The sequence below is a fragment of the Cucurbita moschata genome, unplaced genomic scaffold (assembly GCF_002738365.1).
Source record: "Cucurbita moschata cultivar Rifu unplaced genomic scaffold, Cmos_1.0 Cmo_Scf00012, whole genome shotgun sequence".
Lineage (NCBI taxonomy): Eukaryota > Viridiplantae > Streptophyta > Magnoliopsida > Cucurbitales > Cucurbitaceae > Cucurbita > Cucurbita moschata.
Genome location: NW_019268528.1, coordinates 4,785,838 through 4,802,797, shown reverse-complemented (window position 1 = coordinate 4,802,797; position 16,960 = coordinate 4,785,838). Strand labels below are relative to the sequence as shown.

The 16,960-nt window shown below is 35.9% G+C and overlaps 1 protein-coding gene across 1 annotated transcript; it reads right to left on the bottom strand.

Moving 5' to 3' along the window:
• Positions 1-2,796: 2,796 nt before the first annotated feature.
• Positions 2,797-16,764, bottom strand: LOC111450572 (anaphase-promoting complex subunit 2). The gene is made up of 16 exons (XM_023090768.1): positions 16,408-16,764; positions 16,211-16,300; positions 15,823-16,060; positions 11,413-11,708; positions 11,177-11,248; positions 9,847-10,088; positions 7,381-7,797; positions 7,062-7,263; positions 6,826-6,940; positions 5,291-5,370; positions 4,831-4,950; positions 4,619-4,707; positions 4,449-4,530; positions 3,638-3,829; positions 3,398-3,466; positions 2,797-3,318 (listed from the first exon to the last, which is right to left on the bottom strand). Exons 1-16 carry the CDS (start codon positions 16,636-16,638, stop codon positions 3,196-3,198), a joined length of 2,658 nt encoding a protein of 885 aa, XP_022946536.1. The 5' UTR covers positions 16,639-16,764; the 3' UTR covers positions 2,797-3,195.
• Between the last annotated feature and the right edge of the window lie 196 nt (positions 16,765-16,960).

Genomic DNA, 16,960 nt, shown 5'->3' with positions numbered 1-16,960 from the left:
ATATATATATATATCTATATATATCTATACTCACTGCTACTCAAAGGCAATGTATATATCAGTGCTACCGATGTTTTTATTATAAGTTGTCTCTAAATTTTTATGTAAAGAGTTATTTATTTTATAATCTTAAAAATTTCCAGGGTTTTGAGCTAAGTGTTGGGTTTGGAGTAAGGAGCTAACGGCGGAACAATTCTAGATTTCTACTTGTTATCTAGAAGGTGTATATATCTATATAAACTAATAAAAATTGAAAATAACTTAAAGAGTGAAAATGCCTATACTAACTTATATGTTATGTTACTAAATATGGACATGCAAGGGTCGTACATATAATCATATAATCGTATTTTAAGAAAATCTCCGCTATTGAGGTTAGGTGCAAGCACATATAATCATGAGTGAGACCTATCATATCAGTCTATATTCCTTCGGCAGCTATCTTAAGCGGGTACTTGGACGTGTATTTACTGTTCTACACACGATCCATACATGCGAGTGTGGTCCCACTAGTCGGTTCGCACATCTTCTAAACCCCTTTTTTGTCGGGCGAACATTCTCTGGTAGCTGTTGTCGAACACTTTTTATGATTAGTGGTCATCATAGCAGCATTATGGTAAACTTAATGATCATTTCTCTATTTTGTAACGTAAAGGAGAAGGGGTATCCCATGATGCATGAACACATAATGATGGATGAAGTCCCAACATTTTTCTCCTTTCATTATCATGTATAACAAGCCCTCTAGCGTTTTCTTTTATGTCATATCATGGAGGGGTTGTGCATTATACCAATTCATCATATTGCATATCAATCTTATCATATGTCATTCACATCAAACATATGTCATATCATAAGCTTATCATATCTTCTAACCTATCAAATCATATCATGCACATACCATATCATATCATCATATTCTCATATCACGAGCACATCTTCAAACATATTCTATCTTAACATATCATATCGTAAACATATCATTTCATCACATACAACATAACATTCACATATTATAACGTACACATATAATTTCATAACCATTCGAATATACGAGCATATGACATGTGCGAAGCCACTAGTACATGTCATCAACAACATACCATCATTATGACGCATTATGAGATTGATAACAACTCATTCTCCAAAAGTTGTAATATCGTATCGTTCTTCTTTGAGAAAAGTATCACGAGCGTGTCTCATGCTTCTTTCGGCTTCTTGTCATCCCAAATATGTTCCAATGTCTCTATTTGTGTAAGATGTCATAATCATCCTCCTCTAGTGGTGTAGTTTCACTTCCGTCGACAATCAAAGGTCTTGTCCTTGTAGATAGGACATCATGCTTGTTGCCCACGTGATATAGTTGTTATTGAGTTTCTTTTGATAACTTGGATATTACACATCGTGTTTGCAGTACCTCAATAATATCGAACAAGTTTTACTGACATATAACTTACAAAGTCACAAACTACTCATCACAAATAAACTCACTCACTAATAATCTCAATAAGTTGTTCCTGATATGGAAGATTAGGTAGAGTCGCAACCACAACATACTAAGGGTTTCAAGAGATCATATAACCTATCACAACATTGCTCGGATATCAAATTATTGAGGGCAACTTTTTTTTTTTTTTTTGTGTGTGTGGGGGAAACACTCATTTTTTATTAAAAACAATCAAGAAGAAACTATGAGACACTCTTCAGGATATAAATTTGGTAGGTTAAAAAGGATATTTATAGTAGAGGCTAGACAACGTGGACCGCAGATTTGTTTCTTCTAGAATATTTCTATAATATCTCGATATCTAGAAACTTCTAGTTAATGGACTTATGCTCTAAGTGGGCTAATTAGATTTCTTGATAATTGGGCTCTCACTATGGGTTTGACCCGTTCGTGATGATGTTTTAACAATAGGAATATCATATGACCGTTTATGTATCCAAGGGATATTTTGGCACGATCACAAGGGACATAACGACTAGTTACAAGTTCAAAGACTTGAAATAGTAGATGATGGCGGATGTCAAATCTTGTCTCATGACTTCAATAAGTTTTCGTATGAAAATAATTAGCGGATTTGTCTGCTCACTCCTAATTGTGAACTCATCTTATGGGGGCAAGGGTCTATATGGTGACATTAGCTATGGAGTCATCCCTTACAAGTTCTACAATGGATTAGTAGTTGAATCAATAGTGTTCCTACGGCAATGATGAGATATGCACCCTTTCATAGTTAGTATTAGATTATCACTGACTTGAAGAAACCATTCTCACTCAAACAGTAGAAGTTCAAAACTTACTCAATATTACGATCAAGTTGCATATGATCCTGTGAAATAGTAAGTTTTACAATAAACGAATTTATAAACATAAATTAAATGAGTTTTCTAAAACACCTTATTGAATTTTCTAAACAAAGCTTATGGACTACTATAATCCATACAAGGATTTGCGAATGTGACATCCCTTTCCATTTTCTCCTTGAGCAGCAAACTCACAGAAGTCAATTCAGTAACCGGAGAAAAAGTATCAGAATACTCAATTCCATACATTTATGTGTAGCCATTAGCAACAAGACGACCTTTCAATCAAGCTACGTATACATCACAATTGACTTTAACTTAACCCATTTACAATCAATGCAAGAACAGACAACAACCTGGATACAAACTGACCTTCACGAATCATTTTCGGAACAGATAAAGACTTTAGTGATGCAATGAAAGAACAGGTAGGAGATGATAAATTGCTATATGAAACAAAAGAAGAAATAATATATCATTACTAATAAGTAACAAAACATTACAATAATATGTGTTCTTTAAATCTTCACAATAACTCGTAAGAGAGTTCTCATCATAATTAAGTTGATAGAGGATCTCACACACACAAACACCTACGGACTACCCTAAAGAATCTCACTCTAAATAGATTTCTTGATCTACAAAACCATTCTAAGATACACAATGTTTGCCAGTAATGGTACCACGTTCGTTCTTTAGACAGGTTGATTTAAAATTATTTTAGGCTGTTCATAATAATCCCTAGATATTCAACCTAATCTTCGATATCTATGGGAAAAATTAGAGAACTTTTAGAACATTAACTGAAAAAAATAGTACATAGGAACTAAATCATATATATTTTCCCTGATGTAATGCGTGTGCCAGAATTTGATTGTGGGGAGCAGTTTATTTCTTGAGCAGGTACATTCCATCTCTGAGTTCTAATTTCTCTTCAGAAACAAGGCCAGATAAAAAGCTTTGTAGCTGTTGGATTGACTTGTCATAAGAAGGATCCGCTACACAAAACATCTGCACAAATGTTTTAATTCTGTTAGCCTTCTATGTTCTTCACATCCAATTATCCACATAATGTTACAACTATTCTTACCTTGAGAGTATTATGAATTCGATCTAAAGCCATACTTCCAAAATTTGTGAGCATCCCCAAGATGAATTTCTATTAACAAAGTGACCAAACAAAAAGAAGAGAAGAATAGCATTTGTTAACAGACTCCAATTGAGAGAGGAAGCTGCTTCTAAATCAGATACTCATTTGTATGGACTAGAAAGGAACTACCCAAAGAAAATAGGCCAATATACGTTACAATCTGGCATTCAGATTACTTACCTCGTAGATAGTCATTTCTTTACGTATTTGGTCCTCAACAGAAGCAACAGAACCCTCTCCCTCATCCTCGCCAACCATAAGGTCCTCATTATTGCCGTTATTTGAAACATTTTTACTTGTGTCGATCATATTTTCTACGAGGACATATACATGGTCGGTGGAATCCGCAGCACGGGACTCCGTGAGAATTCCCTTCAATAAAAACAGCATATGACATAGTTAGTTAGTTTTGCAAACTGGGAAAGTTATCCATGTGAGTCTCTTTCAGTGCAATACAGAACTCATCAATCCGGTACTATAGCAAGTAACATGGTATGTAGCATTTAGGGAAAAGAAAAGTGATGAAAAGAAGGGTGGAATTGGCTGTAGCCCTTGGTGAAATATTGGCAACTCTCCATCAGATAAAGGTAAGAAACATAGGGTCCCTGAATTCAAATTGTTAGGTCTCATATTTATGTGGCTCCTTTTCTAGGCTATTGTTTTTGTAGGCCTCTTTGTCTAAATTCAATTGATTAAAGCTTGGTTGTTCCATTAACTTAAACGAATAAAACTATGGAGGCTTTGTTTGAAAAGTAACAGAGTGTTCAAAGATATGGAAAGGGTAGGATAGAAAAGTGTGAGTTAGATTTTTTTTTTATTTGGTTCCCATTCCCATCAGATTTCTGTAAACTGTGACTTCAGCCCCTTGAAATCAATACTAACTGGGCAGCATTTTCAAATTAGTTTAGGGAGCGGCTAAATTTTAAGTAAATTTTTCTTTCTTGTTGCTTTCCTTTATTTAACTTTTCTCTGCAAAGAATCTCAAGAACACCTTATTAACCCAGAAGTTTATCCGCCGAGAAAGTACATCTACTGGCAAACCAATTGCAGCTGCAAGACTCTTAGCACTCCAACTGTAAAAAAAAAAGTTTATATTAAGCCACATATAGTTGTGTCATACACTAAGCATAACTAGTTGGGCTAAGTGTAAAAGATTCCTACCTTTTTTGATGTTGGAATTGCATAATAATCACTGCATGAACGGGAGCTACAGTGAACTGCACTTCTCTATCTTCAAATTGCAACTCCAACTACAACAGATGAACCATAAGAGTATTTAAGGTAAAAAGAAAAATATTGTCATGAGTTTCAATTCCGAGCACAACAGTTTGCACATTCATATTAATAGTAGATGATGAGGTCCGTTAACTGACCTTTACTGTACCGAGATTTCTCTTCCACTGTAGCTTACGAGGTGTCTTAATTTCATGAAACCTCTGAGCATAATCCGTAAGCAGATGATCCACTGATGCAGGTAGGTTTATGTTTTCATCCTAAAATTCACCGTGGTTAGAAGGTTCCCCAAAGCAATTGAAACATCTGAAATCTACTTCTAAGAACAAGTGCTGACAAATAAAGAGTTTTTTTCCTCCCCCAGAATAGTTCACTTCTGCGTAGAGACCTCCTTCCAATGCCCAAGGAAAATCAAGAAACAAGCATGCCGAAGTATAAGGAAGGTCGTATATTATATGTATACACATATATATGAAATGTTTCATTCCAATGGATCTTTCAATGCTAAGATAACTAATGCATCATCATTCAATATAGGGCAACGAAGTGTGACTGTTCTGCATAATACCACCACATTTTTACACGAAAATATTTTCTCACCTGAATTGGAGGCCAGAAATTTGAAGACAAGATAGTTGCATCAAAGTCATTCATTGAAATCGTGCTCTCCTTGAGATCAACTAGATGAACATACATGAAAAAAGAAATTAGTCAGTACTTTCAGAGTATAACATGATACTTCCGGTAGAGTAGCAAGAGTGCTAAACAATATGATGAGCTTATGTATGCGTAAGAAACAGGTGTCAAGAGACATTGAGCTCAGGTTGGGAAAATTGGTGTGTACGAGAAGCACTATTTTCAGAACAACATTTCTATATTTAGTTCAGTGGGCAAAGGGGCAAGAAGGAGGGAGAAAGAGATAGAAATAGCACCAGTTTACCTTCTGGATTATTTAGAACAATCTTTCTTTGGTTTCCTCACTACACAACTATAGTACATGGTTCTTCTACTTAATTAGATAGTTCACATCTCATAGTCTTAGCCAATGATTTATCAGGCCATATGAAGAGGATACTTTCATAGCTATGATTTCAAATATCAATCTACCTTATTAATTCATGGAAGATGGAAATTAGACATAATCCTTATTGCAAAAAAGGTTTAGGGGGAGCAAGACAACCGAACTTTCAGATTTTTCCATTTTAAAATCTATTGAATCGGTTGATTTCGATTTATTGGTACATAAGCTGAATTTAAAAATCAAGCTAACTGAAATATCCTATACGTACTCAGCAGCCCAGCCCTTCACGCCATTGTTCAGCCTAACCCACACCAGTAGAGCATCCACTCAATAAGCTGTACAGTTTTCTACCCACCCAACCCCAGTCCATGCTTACACTTGATTTCGAAGCCTAATTTTTTTGTCTAAATCTCTCTCTCTCAAATTTCAGTGTATCATGCCTCTATCACAGTTCCTTGCCACTCAATCTGATCTCTCACACCTTAATCGCACCTCATATTTTCGTCTCTATCCTCTCCCTCTCCCGAAGTTCTTATCCCCACCTTCTGCAGCAATAGTTCTATCCCAAGTCCCTCTCTTGCTCAAACCGACTCAAGTAGTCAACCTAGCTAAAACGCTCTATTTGTAACAATTTTTGTGAAACCACTCTCTTGATCAGAAAGCTTAAATTTTATGAGGGCATGTTGTTCTGGCAATCTTTTAGGAGATTTTAGAGAGAAATGTGAAGATTTTTGTTGATTCATTTGAAGAATACGAGAGTTCTTATTAGACTTACAGAACTTTCTGAAATTCTTTCCCAATCCTTTTTTATAATTATGATTCCCTCCTGCTAAACCAATTTTCTTGACTCTCTCCTCACCCGTGTGAGCTAGAGAGATCCTTTTTCTCACCTGACACATTACAAATGTCAAATATCAACCTCAGCCTCCCACTCTCTGTTGCAAGTAATTATTAAGAACTAAATTTCCTACTAGAGGTTGCATTACCTAAAATACCAATTTTCCCAACCCAACAGCTTGAAGTCTCTCTCTTCTCCTGTTACTTACGACATAGCTAAGGTAAGATAAGCAGATGGGAGTCATTTCAAAAAGACCACGGGCATTTTTCAACATACCTGTTTGTGATGGCACTTTTATTGTTGCTTTAATATTAGAGTTAGTCCTCTTGGAATCAATTAGATCATTGAGCATAATTTCACACTTCTGCATGCTACTTTCTCCAAAATGAATCTGAAAAATGACAAGGGTATAATAAGAAAAACAATTTGAACACAAGAAAACACAGAAAAATTCCTTATTTCTTATTCTTGTGATATGCTAATTGTGGTTTAGAAGGGTGAAAAAAGCACACCTTGAGTAGCTCTAGTGTTCGTATCTCCGAGTCAATGTCATAATCAGACTTATTTAGAAGTTTTTCTGCCAGCATGACACGATATTCATTAACTAGTTGGTCTTTTGAACCAATTATGCTAACTAGCATCCCAAGAATGTCAACCTTCCTTCTAGTCCTCCCACCCTTCAATGGATCAGCTTCTACAGGGTCAGGCTCCCATCTGAAAAAGCAGAACCCATTACTCCATTTAAAACAATAACGATGAAGAATACTTACCATCAGCTTAGAGTACGCCTTACAAATGGTTCATCCTGCAACACCCTACATATACACGTACCTTGAAGCGTTCATCCAGGCTTGCTTGTCATCAGTGTGAAAATCATCATCTAGACCTACATTTTCTTGACCATCTTCATCTCTATTTAATTCTTCAAGAAGGCTAGCACCAGTATTTCCAGATACATTGGAATTTCCACCAGTCCCGTCAGTAAGCATTGTCACAATACATTTGATGGTATCTTTCCTTCCCCTCAAGTATTCCCTTATTGGTTCACCCACTGCTTCAAGAAAAACACCAGCTGAGTCTATTGTGCGGAGTGCTTTGATAGTGGAAACATATTGATGCAATATATCATTCGTTGAAGCTCCAGCAGTAAGTAGGCGATATCGTAGTGCCGAGATGAAAGATTCAACAAGCTTAGAATGTTGCCCAGTGTATTCAAGACACTGTTTTAAATCTTCAATTGCCGGAGAGCTGAAATTTATGTTACAGATTGATTTTTAAAAATAATAATAATAATCATAATTTCTTTGCATTTAAGTACAAAGGTTTGTTTGACGTAATCCAAGAATTTCTATAAAAAAATTTAAAATATTGAAGCTGCTTTTAGAATGTAATAATGTTAAAAGCACATACGATAGACTGTGGGACTACTGTCATTTTTGGTTTTGATCACTTGCAACATAGAAAAAATTGTTAAGCCTAAGAGTATTTTGACTTGAAGTAATGTGATGTTTACCAGAATGATTACAGAAATTGAATCAGAGTGAATAAATTTCGATAGAAATCACAAGTCAGCTGATCAAATGTAACTGTCATAGTTACAAGACTACTATCTGAAATTCTACAGATTGTGGGTTGGACTAAGGAGTCAAATAAGAAATTTCTTCAACCATTCGAACTAGGAGCATGTGGAATGACTATTGTCTTGGTCACGTCAAGTTCTTGCTTAAGCCAAGGAAACCTGAACCACACGGCCTCAATGACATGAAAGCATATTTCTTGACCAAGTTGGTTAAACCTGGCAACATCCAAGCAGAGGCATGTCTCAGCTTGTTCTATAACCCAAGTAACGTGTCTCCTTACTCATTTATAGTTGAACAATCCAAATTGGTTGTGCCAAGTGGATGGGAAGCTTTGAGGTCATACATGCAGTCCTTGAATTTAATTTTTTGAGATTTTAGTTAAGCTAAATTTATATTTCGGTTCATTTCATGCAGCATATACATTTTTAGTTTCATCCCTAATGTTCTTAAAGTATCAATATTGTCTGTGTCGTTGAAATTGAATAAAAAAAATCATAACATTGCTTTTAAACTCATTCTCCTTAACCTCTCCCTCCTTCGACCCCTCCCCCTCTTATCCTACCTCTTCCTCCTCCAATTCCTCCTTCAACGAAACTCACTGTCGCCCCCATCTCATCTCCTGCTGTCGGGGCCTAAATGGTGATGTGGAACGTCAAGGAATCCAAATTTGGAACGGGCAAGGAACATTGGGGGAGGAATGGTCGTTCCTCACCTCAGATCTGGATGAAGCTAATATGAGGGCTTTTAAGGGTACATTAGTAATTAGTTAGAGACTTTCTTGTACTATTTGGTTATAATTAGAGGGGGAAAGGGAGGAGGTAGGCATTATTTTGGTGAGTGATTTAGAGCTTGAACGAGGTCTCCAGGGGGGGGTTTCAAATACCTCGGACACTTGGTTTATCTTGTAGTTCCAATATCTTTTCATATTTTTAACACATTTGAGATCTATCAATTAATGATAGGAATGCTATTAAGGGTATGTCAGTAATTGGTTAGGGAGTTTGTTATACTATTTGGTTATAAATAGAGAAATTGGAGAGGAAGGAGGTAAGCATTGTTTGGTGAGTGATTTAGGGCTTGAGAGAGATCTCAAGATACGGAAGGTCCAAGTACCTCAAACACTTGGTTTATCTTGTATTTTAGTTACCCTTTATCTTTCAATACATATGGGTTCTATCAGCGGCTTCCGGCAATGACAATGGTGGACAGCGGTAACTTTGATGGTTAGAGATGGGGGCAACATGGTCGTTGGAGGAGGGATCGAAGGGGGAAGAGGTGGGACAAGAGGGTTCTTTTTCTTTTTTTGGTTATAAAAATACCACATCGTCATCCTTTATTATAGAAAATCAAGTCCTCTGGTTACAGCCACGTTAGCATCTCCATTAGTTATTTAACAAAGACCTTAATTCAAAGACCAAAATAAATAATTTCATAGACCAGGGGGATATGATTGCATGATTTTGAAACCTAGGGACGAAATCAACCTATTACCTAGACCATAGAGACCAAAAGTATAGTATACTCTATTTTATATGTTACAATGAGTTGGCATGAAAATGCTCATATTAGGATCTCAAGATGGTTGATAACAAAATGATAACTTTACTGTGATCACCATCTCATTTGACACGAGAAACTTCAACAACAAGTCAATCACAAAATATCCACTCACAGGAAACTAAGCAAGAGAACTACCTCAAAATATAGAAGGCATTACCTGTCGGGATAATCCACTATTATCTCGAAAAGTTTTGCAATCCTCAAGTCTTGCAAAGTCTCATATGCAAAATACTCCAGTCGAGACTGCCACCTAATAAGTCCTTCAGGAGTATCAACTCCAGAGTTGAATGAGGATGCATGGGGAGCTAACGATGATTTCAGACTAAGCAAAGGACTGCTGTTATCAGCAGAATTTCCAAGATAAGCAAGAAGGGAATGCAAAAAATGGAGTGGCACAGCCTGAGTAGTATAAAAAATAACATTCATCAGGGATACAACTTTAAACGCTTATCGACTGAAGAAAGCAATGGAATATTGTACGAGAGTCGAGCAAGAAAATTGAGAAACAGTTTACAAATGTAAAGAGCTAGTGGTATTGTTCTAATTTTTACATATAAAAATGAAGAATATCTCACTAATTCGACAAGTGCAATCCAATAAAAAGACTAAATGAAATGTAAAAAAAATGGGGGGAAATGGGACTATACAAGGAATACCTACAACAATAAAAAAAACTTCCAATAAAGACTAATCAGAAATTGGCCTTGTTGGGCTGAATATGATGATCAACTCCATCTTAGAATCTTAATCTTCAAATTTAGTTCTTGGAACGGCTTTGATCAATTTGTCAATAACTTTTCCTTTTTTCATAAGAAAACTAACTTATCAATAGCTTGTAAATTAGTTGGAGTGTGAATAAGACAGTACCACCAAGGGGTAAAAAACCAAACCAAACTAATTAATCTTATTGGTTTAATCCAAACCAAACCAAACCAAACCGACTGGGTCTGACTTAGTTAGCAGTTCAACATAATGCATGAACATGAAAAAATATGGCTTTCACCATGAAGATGTGTCTGTTGCATTTTCAATGATGGGAGTGAGAGCAATTAACAATCAGAACTGTGTGTCCATTGCATACGAACCAGGTTTAAAGGCCACTGTGGACAGCTTTCTTTGATGTCTACCTTTCAGATTAACACTTCATTTTTGTAGAATTCATGCTAACATGTATACCTTCTTCAAACATTTCGTCTCACAACCAGAGCTTTGAAACACACCTTCGCATAACATGAAAGAGTTATAGAATGACTTTACCAATAAGCAAACAGAGAAAGATCCTACATCCTCCACCTTATTTTTTTCATGGAAAGATTCCCTCCAGCATGGCTAATAAATAGTTTAGCTCCGGAAGTTCATTCTCCCATAAGTTTCTCTAACAGACTCGATTACTTGATAGCCCAAAACAAAAACAACTAAATAGATAAACCATTGAGCAACCATCACGAGTTAAGTACACGCTACCACAAAATGCAGAAATGCCTTACCCTTATCCACTCTTTAATAGGCTCCAAAACAGAGCTCCTGTAATCATCGCCAGCAAGATAATCCACTTTTGCCTGCCATGGAGATAAGAAAGCTACAATGAAACCCAGAATAATTTCAAGTATGGAGAAGACTCGTATAAAATTAGTGCCATATACAAAAATATTAGAGAAATAGTATGAATCATAGAGAGAAGAAAAGGATTCTATGAGTGAGAACACAGCAGAAGCCCATTCACCTTTAGGAGTGAGAATATGGCAGAAGCATAGGCATCTTCGGCCATAGATGTAAACCCAAGACTCCTAAGATCAAGAACAACTTTCCCGATGTTTTTCACTAATTGATGGATATTAGAGAACTTCTCCAACTGATAGCTCTCATGAAAATCCCTTTGACCACTCTTGCTGGAGATTCTACCTTTTCCATCTAGATCCATATCATCTTTACATTGGGACTCATAATCTCCGTTTAATTCTCCGGCCATGACAACACTCAACTCTTCCAGCTTTCCCTTAAAATACCAGTGGAGTAAATCTAAAAACATTAAACTGTAAATTAAGGAAACATATAATTTTAATATTTTTTAACAAGAAACGGAACTTTTCATTGATAGGAGCATATTACTTAGAGGATACAAACTCCACAAATGAGTGATTAAAGAAGGCAAGAAAATGAAAAGAAAAAAAAAAAAAAAGACTACAAAGGTTTATTAAAAGCATGCCAATTAAGGTTATGTCTTGCAATGAAAAACTAGTGAAGTGCTTAAAAAGAGAAAACCAGGAAGAAGCCTGCAGACAAGTTTATTAAAAACGATCAAACAAAAACAATGGTTTGTTTTCAAAGATCCAATGATTCCACTTCAACCAAATCTCAGTTAATAAAGGTTTAACCACATTAATCCACAAAACATCACATTTGGAAGGAAGAACAGACCAAACCTTGAAACAATTTGGGAAAGACCACTTAAGATTAAACATCAAAAGAACCTTGCACCATTAAGCTCGAGAATAAGGACAATCGAAGAAAATATGTTCGATGGAGTGCCCAGCCACAAAACACAATGAGAAAATAGAGGGGAAAATGCAATTTGATGGCAACTTTCATTGGAGAACCTCGGAAATATTAAGACTTCCATTAAGCATAATCCACACCAAAATGCCAACTCCCTTGGGACTTTTTTATTTCCATAAAGCCACATAAACCTCCTTATCCAAAGGTGAAGTAGAATTCAGGTACCAAGTTAAGGATTTTACTGAAAAAAATACATGACGTAGACCATTTCCGAAAATCATCAACCAAACCAATAGACTTCAAAGAAGACAGCCCAAGAGAGATTGAAAATCAATGATTTCCTCATATTTTAAAATTCGTCTAAATATAAGATTCCATGATGTAGAAGAACCCCAATGAGCTGGAACTGATTCATTAGGATGTGTAAACAAAGCGAACAAATGGGGAAGTATTCTTTAAATGGCAATCATTTAGCATTGAATCATGCCCAAAAGAAGTCCTCATACCATTTCCCAAATTGAAGACCGCAAGGATTCCACATTGTTCCAAGTCTTTGAAATACTCATCCAAGGACTACGAAGACTCTTGATACTATTTCCAGCCACATGCTAATCAAAAACCAAGGCTCCATGCATTTTAACAATTACCTTTCGCCAACAGGAATTTGGTTAATAAATAAATCTCCAACCCCATTATGAAATACAGGCAATATTTCGAATATGTAAAGCATCAAGACCAAGACCTCCATCAGATTGGGCTGCCGAAACTAATTTCCATCTTACCAAGTGATTGACTTTCCTCACTCACTGTCTTTCGGAAAGAAAGATCACATTAATCTTTCTAAAATCATACTGACGTTCGAGGGCAAGGGAAATAAGGGCATATAATGCAATGGAAGGCAAGATAAGATCGAATTGCAAAAAGTCATTTGCCCTCCACAAGATAAATTGAAACGTTTCCAGCTATCAAGCTTATACTCAAATCTTTTCAAGCACTGGCTTCCAAAAAGAACTCCAATTAGGATGACCCCGAAGTGGAAATCCAAGGTAGAGAAAAGGCAGATACTCTACATTACAGCTCAATCGTGAAGACACTTCCTGAAATTTTTAATCCCCCATATTAATTCTGCAAACAGCTGATTTTTCCCACTAACTTTCTGTTCGGAACACCATTCGAACATCTCTAAGCTTTTGACCAATGTATCAAGCATATCATCATAATTACAAAAACAAAATGTCATCTGCAGACTGAAGAATGGATTCATGGACTTCTGTGTGCCTGGTGTTGGTTTTCTGATGCTTTTTAAATGGGTTTGAATTTCATGCAATGTTGAAGGGCTCTTCGAGGAATCATGTGTAGTAATGGCTTGAAGGTTGTGGAATCTATCTATTAGGTCTTGAGAATCTTTTCTGTTGATTTTGCACCAAGTTGCCTTGTGATTGATTTTCTTTGGAAGGTTTGAAGTAGCCATCAGATTTCAGAATTTGGTTGAGCATGATGCATTGATTCAACATTAGTTTGCAACTTCTCCAAGTCTTTCAGATATAGATATACTTTTTTAACGGGAGAAAATTTCTCATTGAACAAATGAAAAAAGACTAATGCTCAAAGATACCTACTCTGCAAGGGAGTGAAAAATAGAACTGACGGAATACAAAAGGAACCACTACAGAGAACCAAAAGAAAACAAAATACAGAAAAGAAACTTCCCCAACAAGAAAACACCGAGTGAACCACACAAATAGAAACTAGTAAAGAGAAAGATGGAAAAATTAATCCCCAAGACTGAAGGCTGCAATCTGTACAAGAACCAAAAGCTTCGGACGAGCTAAGCTTCAACCAAAAGGAAAAACCACCAGGGAGAAAAACAGAACTAAGCCCCAAATTAACAGGCGAGAATCAATGAACCCAAATTGCAAACTCAAAAGAAATCAAACATCAACAACAAATGCCAAGAAATTTTAAAGGAGGAATTGCACACATCTTGAGACCAACAATCTTCAATAAGAGAAGCAAATTTGCAAGCTAATGAAAGAAGAGGATGAGAAATCTTGTCATATTATAATTATTTCTTAAACCAGAAATGAAAATTTTTCCTCGAGTTAATAAAAAGAATATAATGCTCAAAGGATACAAGCTCCACATAGAATTGAGAAGAAGCAACAAAGTTTAATCCATTTAACAGTATCTCCAAGAATATGCATACGCGCATTTTCAATCCAAAGCAAAACTTTATTAACCATAAAACAGATTTATTGAACAAGCTACATTAAAAGATTTTTCTAACTCCAGCGAAATTATGCTCCATTGATCAAGAACCTTCCCTTGCAATGACCATCGCTAAGTTCCAAACAATTTCTACAACTCTTTTCCTTTTTAACCCAATAACACTATGGTGGGATATTTGGAAGCCTAGAACAAGGCAAAAAATCCATTACAACTTCGGAATAATGGTTTCCATTAACCAACTCAAAATATGAAACTTCCTCCTCATCATAACACCCAACCAAACAATTTATCAAAGCATCATGAATCATTTTTCAAAAAACCAACCAGCTCCTTTTATTTATACCAACTTAAACCATAACTACCGGTCTAGTGTCAAAAGGTTTTAAACAATACATTCAAGAATCCATTCATAGCAATTCGACTTCTTACATAATCAGAAAATCAAAGTCGGCTCTTCTTTTATGTTCTTGGGCTTATTCCTAAAGGGCAAGATTGTTGATTACTTTTGGGATTAGATGGTGCTTGCCTAAAAGAAAAGATGAGGCTCTTTTCAAACTTATTATGGGATCTTTCTTCAAGGATAAAAGTCGTATTTCGAGGTTTGATGCTATTTCGGCAACGTTGTAGAAACTTTGGCTTGAGAGGAACCAGGGAATCTTTAAAGAGAACACAATTAGCATTGATGGGTTGTGGGAGTCCATTAAACTCTTTGCCTCCATCTGGTGTTCTCTCTCCAACTTATTGTAATTATGACCCTGTGCATATCTCGGCTAAGTAGGTCTTTTTTGTAACCTTTTAGCCAGAGGGGGATATTTGGTCTTCCCTTTTTTGTATGACTTTTTATGTCAAGTCGAAAGAAAACTGTAAAGAAAAATATATTAACAATATATTCAACCTGAAATTGCTTTTTACAAGCTAAGGAATTAGATATCTTGTTGTATCTACCAACTACAAGTAAAACGAATTCATGCCCCCACTGAGTTTTTGGCAATCCATGGTAAGTCTCCCAAATGGATAAAATCTTATTATTTTTGTCTTGAATGTTTATTTCAGCCTTGTAGTAAAAGTATTAATGAACTATACTGCCAATTCCTGGAGTATTGGTATTAAATGCAAAGGTGAAGTTTTCCATTTTTTTAGAACATGGAAAATTGACAATTGTCAATAGTCTTCTAATCATTTCACAAGTTTATACACTCAATTCTTTCATGTGTTGTAGTGAAGGTATAAAGATCCAAAGAAATATATAAGACTCAAGTAAGAAATTTGAACCTCACCCGGAAACAAGTCGCAAGGCGTAAGCATCAAAAGTCTTCAAAACATTTGAAAATTAGAAAATTTCTATCAAGTACGAAAGATAAAGATTGATCCATGTAATGAATTAGAGCAATTAGTGGAATATAGGTACCAGGAAAATGCCGAGGAAGTGTAGCCATAAGAACTGAGGAAACAAGTAGTTGATACTTTGCAAAGACACGAACTACTTCAGTTTCAGCGTCATATTGACGTCCTTTCTCCATTACATCATATTTGTACGACTGTAAAACATGAACCAGTATTGACAAGAACTCCTCCTGGCATTTCTTTTTCATGGAGACCTCTTCTAAAGCTTTACATAGCACTTCTCGAACTTCCTCTTCCGAATGCTGTATTTTAAATGGTTAACATATGCTAATTCACGAAAAGTGCTAGTTTCTCAACCTAGCACCAAGCCATGTTTAGAAAAAATCACAAACTAAAAAGTAAGCAAATTCAAACAAGTCATTAATGGATGGGAGAGCTTTGTGCCAACATACAGGTGGGTTGCAGGTGTTTAGAAGTGCAATATTCTGGTAAGCGTCGAAATGCCCCCAAAATTCCATAGCACCATTTGTCTCGAAATTTTCCTGAGACCCAAAACACCATATGCTGGGCTAAGACAAATGTCATAAACTGGTGAGCTAAATCGTTAGGTTAAAAAAAAAAGAACCGCATTGCAAAGCAGGTAAAAGACCTCTAGGGCTCGAAGGAAGTGATTGAGGACAAGAGATTCGAGGCCGTGCTTGCAGAGGGATTGTACGTGAGCAACGAACTCCGATCGCAATGATAGATTTCCAGTGTCGTTGAGAAGCGCCTCGGTAGCAGCACAGAATTGGGCGTAGATATTGAGAATTTCTTGAATTTCATCGTCGCTGAGGGAATCGAGAGCCCCTAAATCACACAAGATAGAGCTGGATTCCTCCATGATGCTCTGGAGGTACTGGTTTTGCTACTTGGAAGTGAAATGGAATGAGCTCTGGCCGAAGACCCTTTACAGGGTTTTTGTTCTCAGTGGAGGGTTTGAAAGGTACCTTTGGGCTTTGCCGCCATAATATTAATTCATCCCTAATGTAATTAGTAAACATAAATATATTATTTTAATCAATACATTATAATTAATGTATTATCTTAATTGTTTATTATAAAATATTAAATATTAAATATTAATATTTTCATTAATTATACTTGTTTAATTATTTTTATTAACTATATTAAATTAGTTTATTGCAATATTATTTTTAATTGAT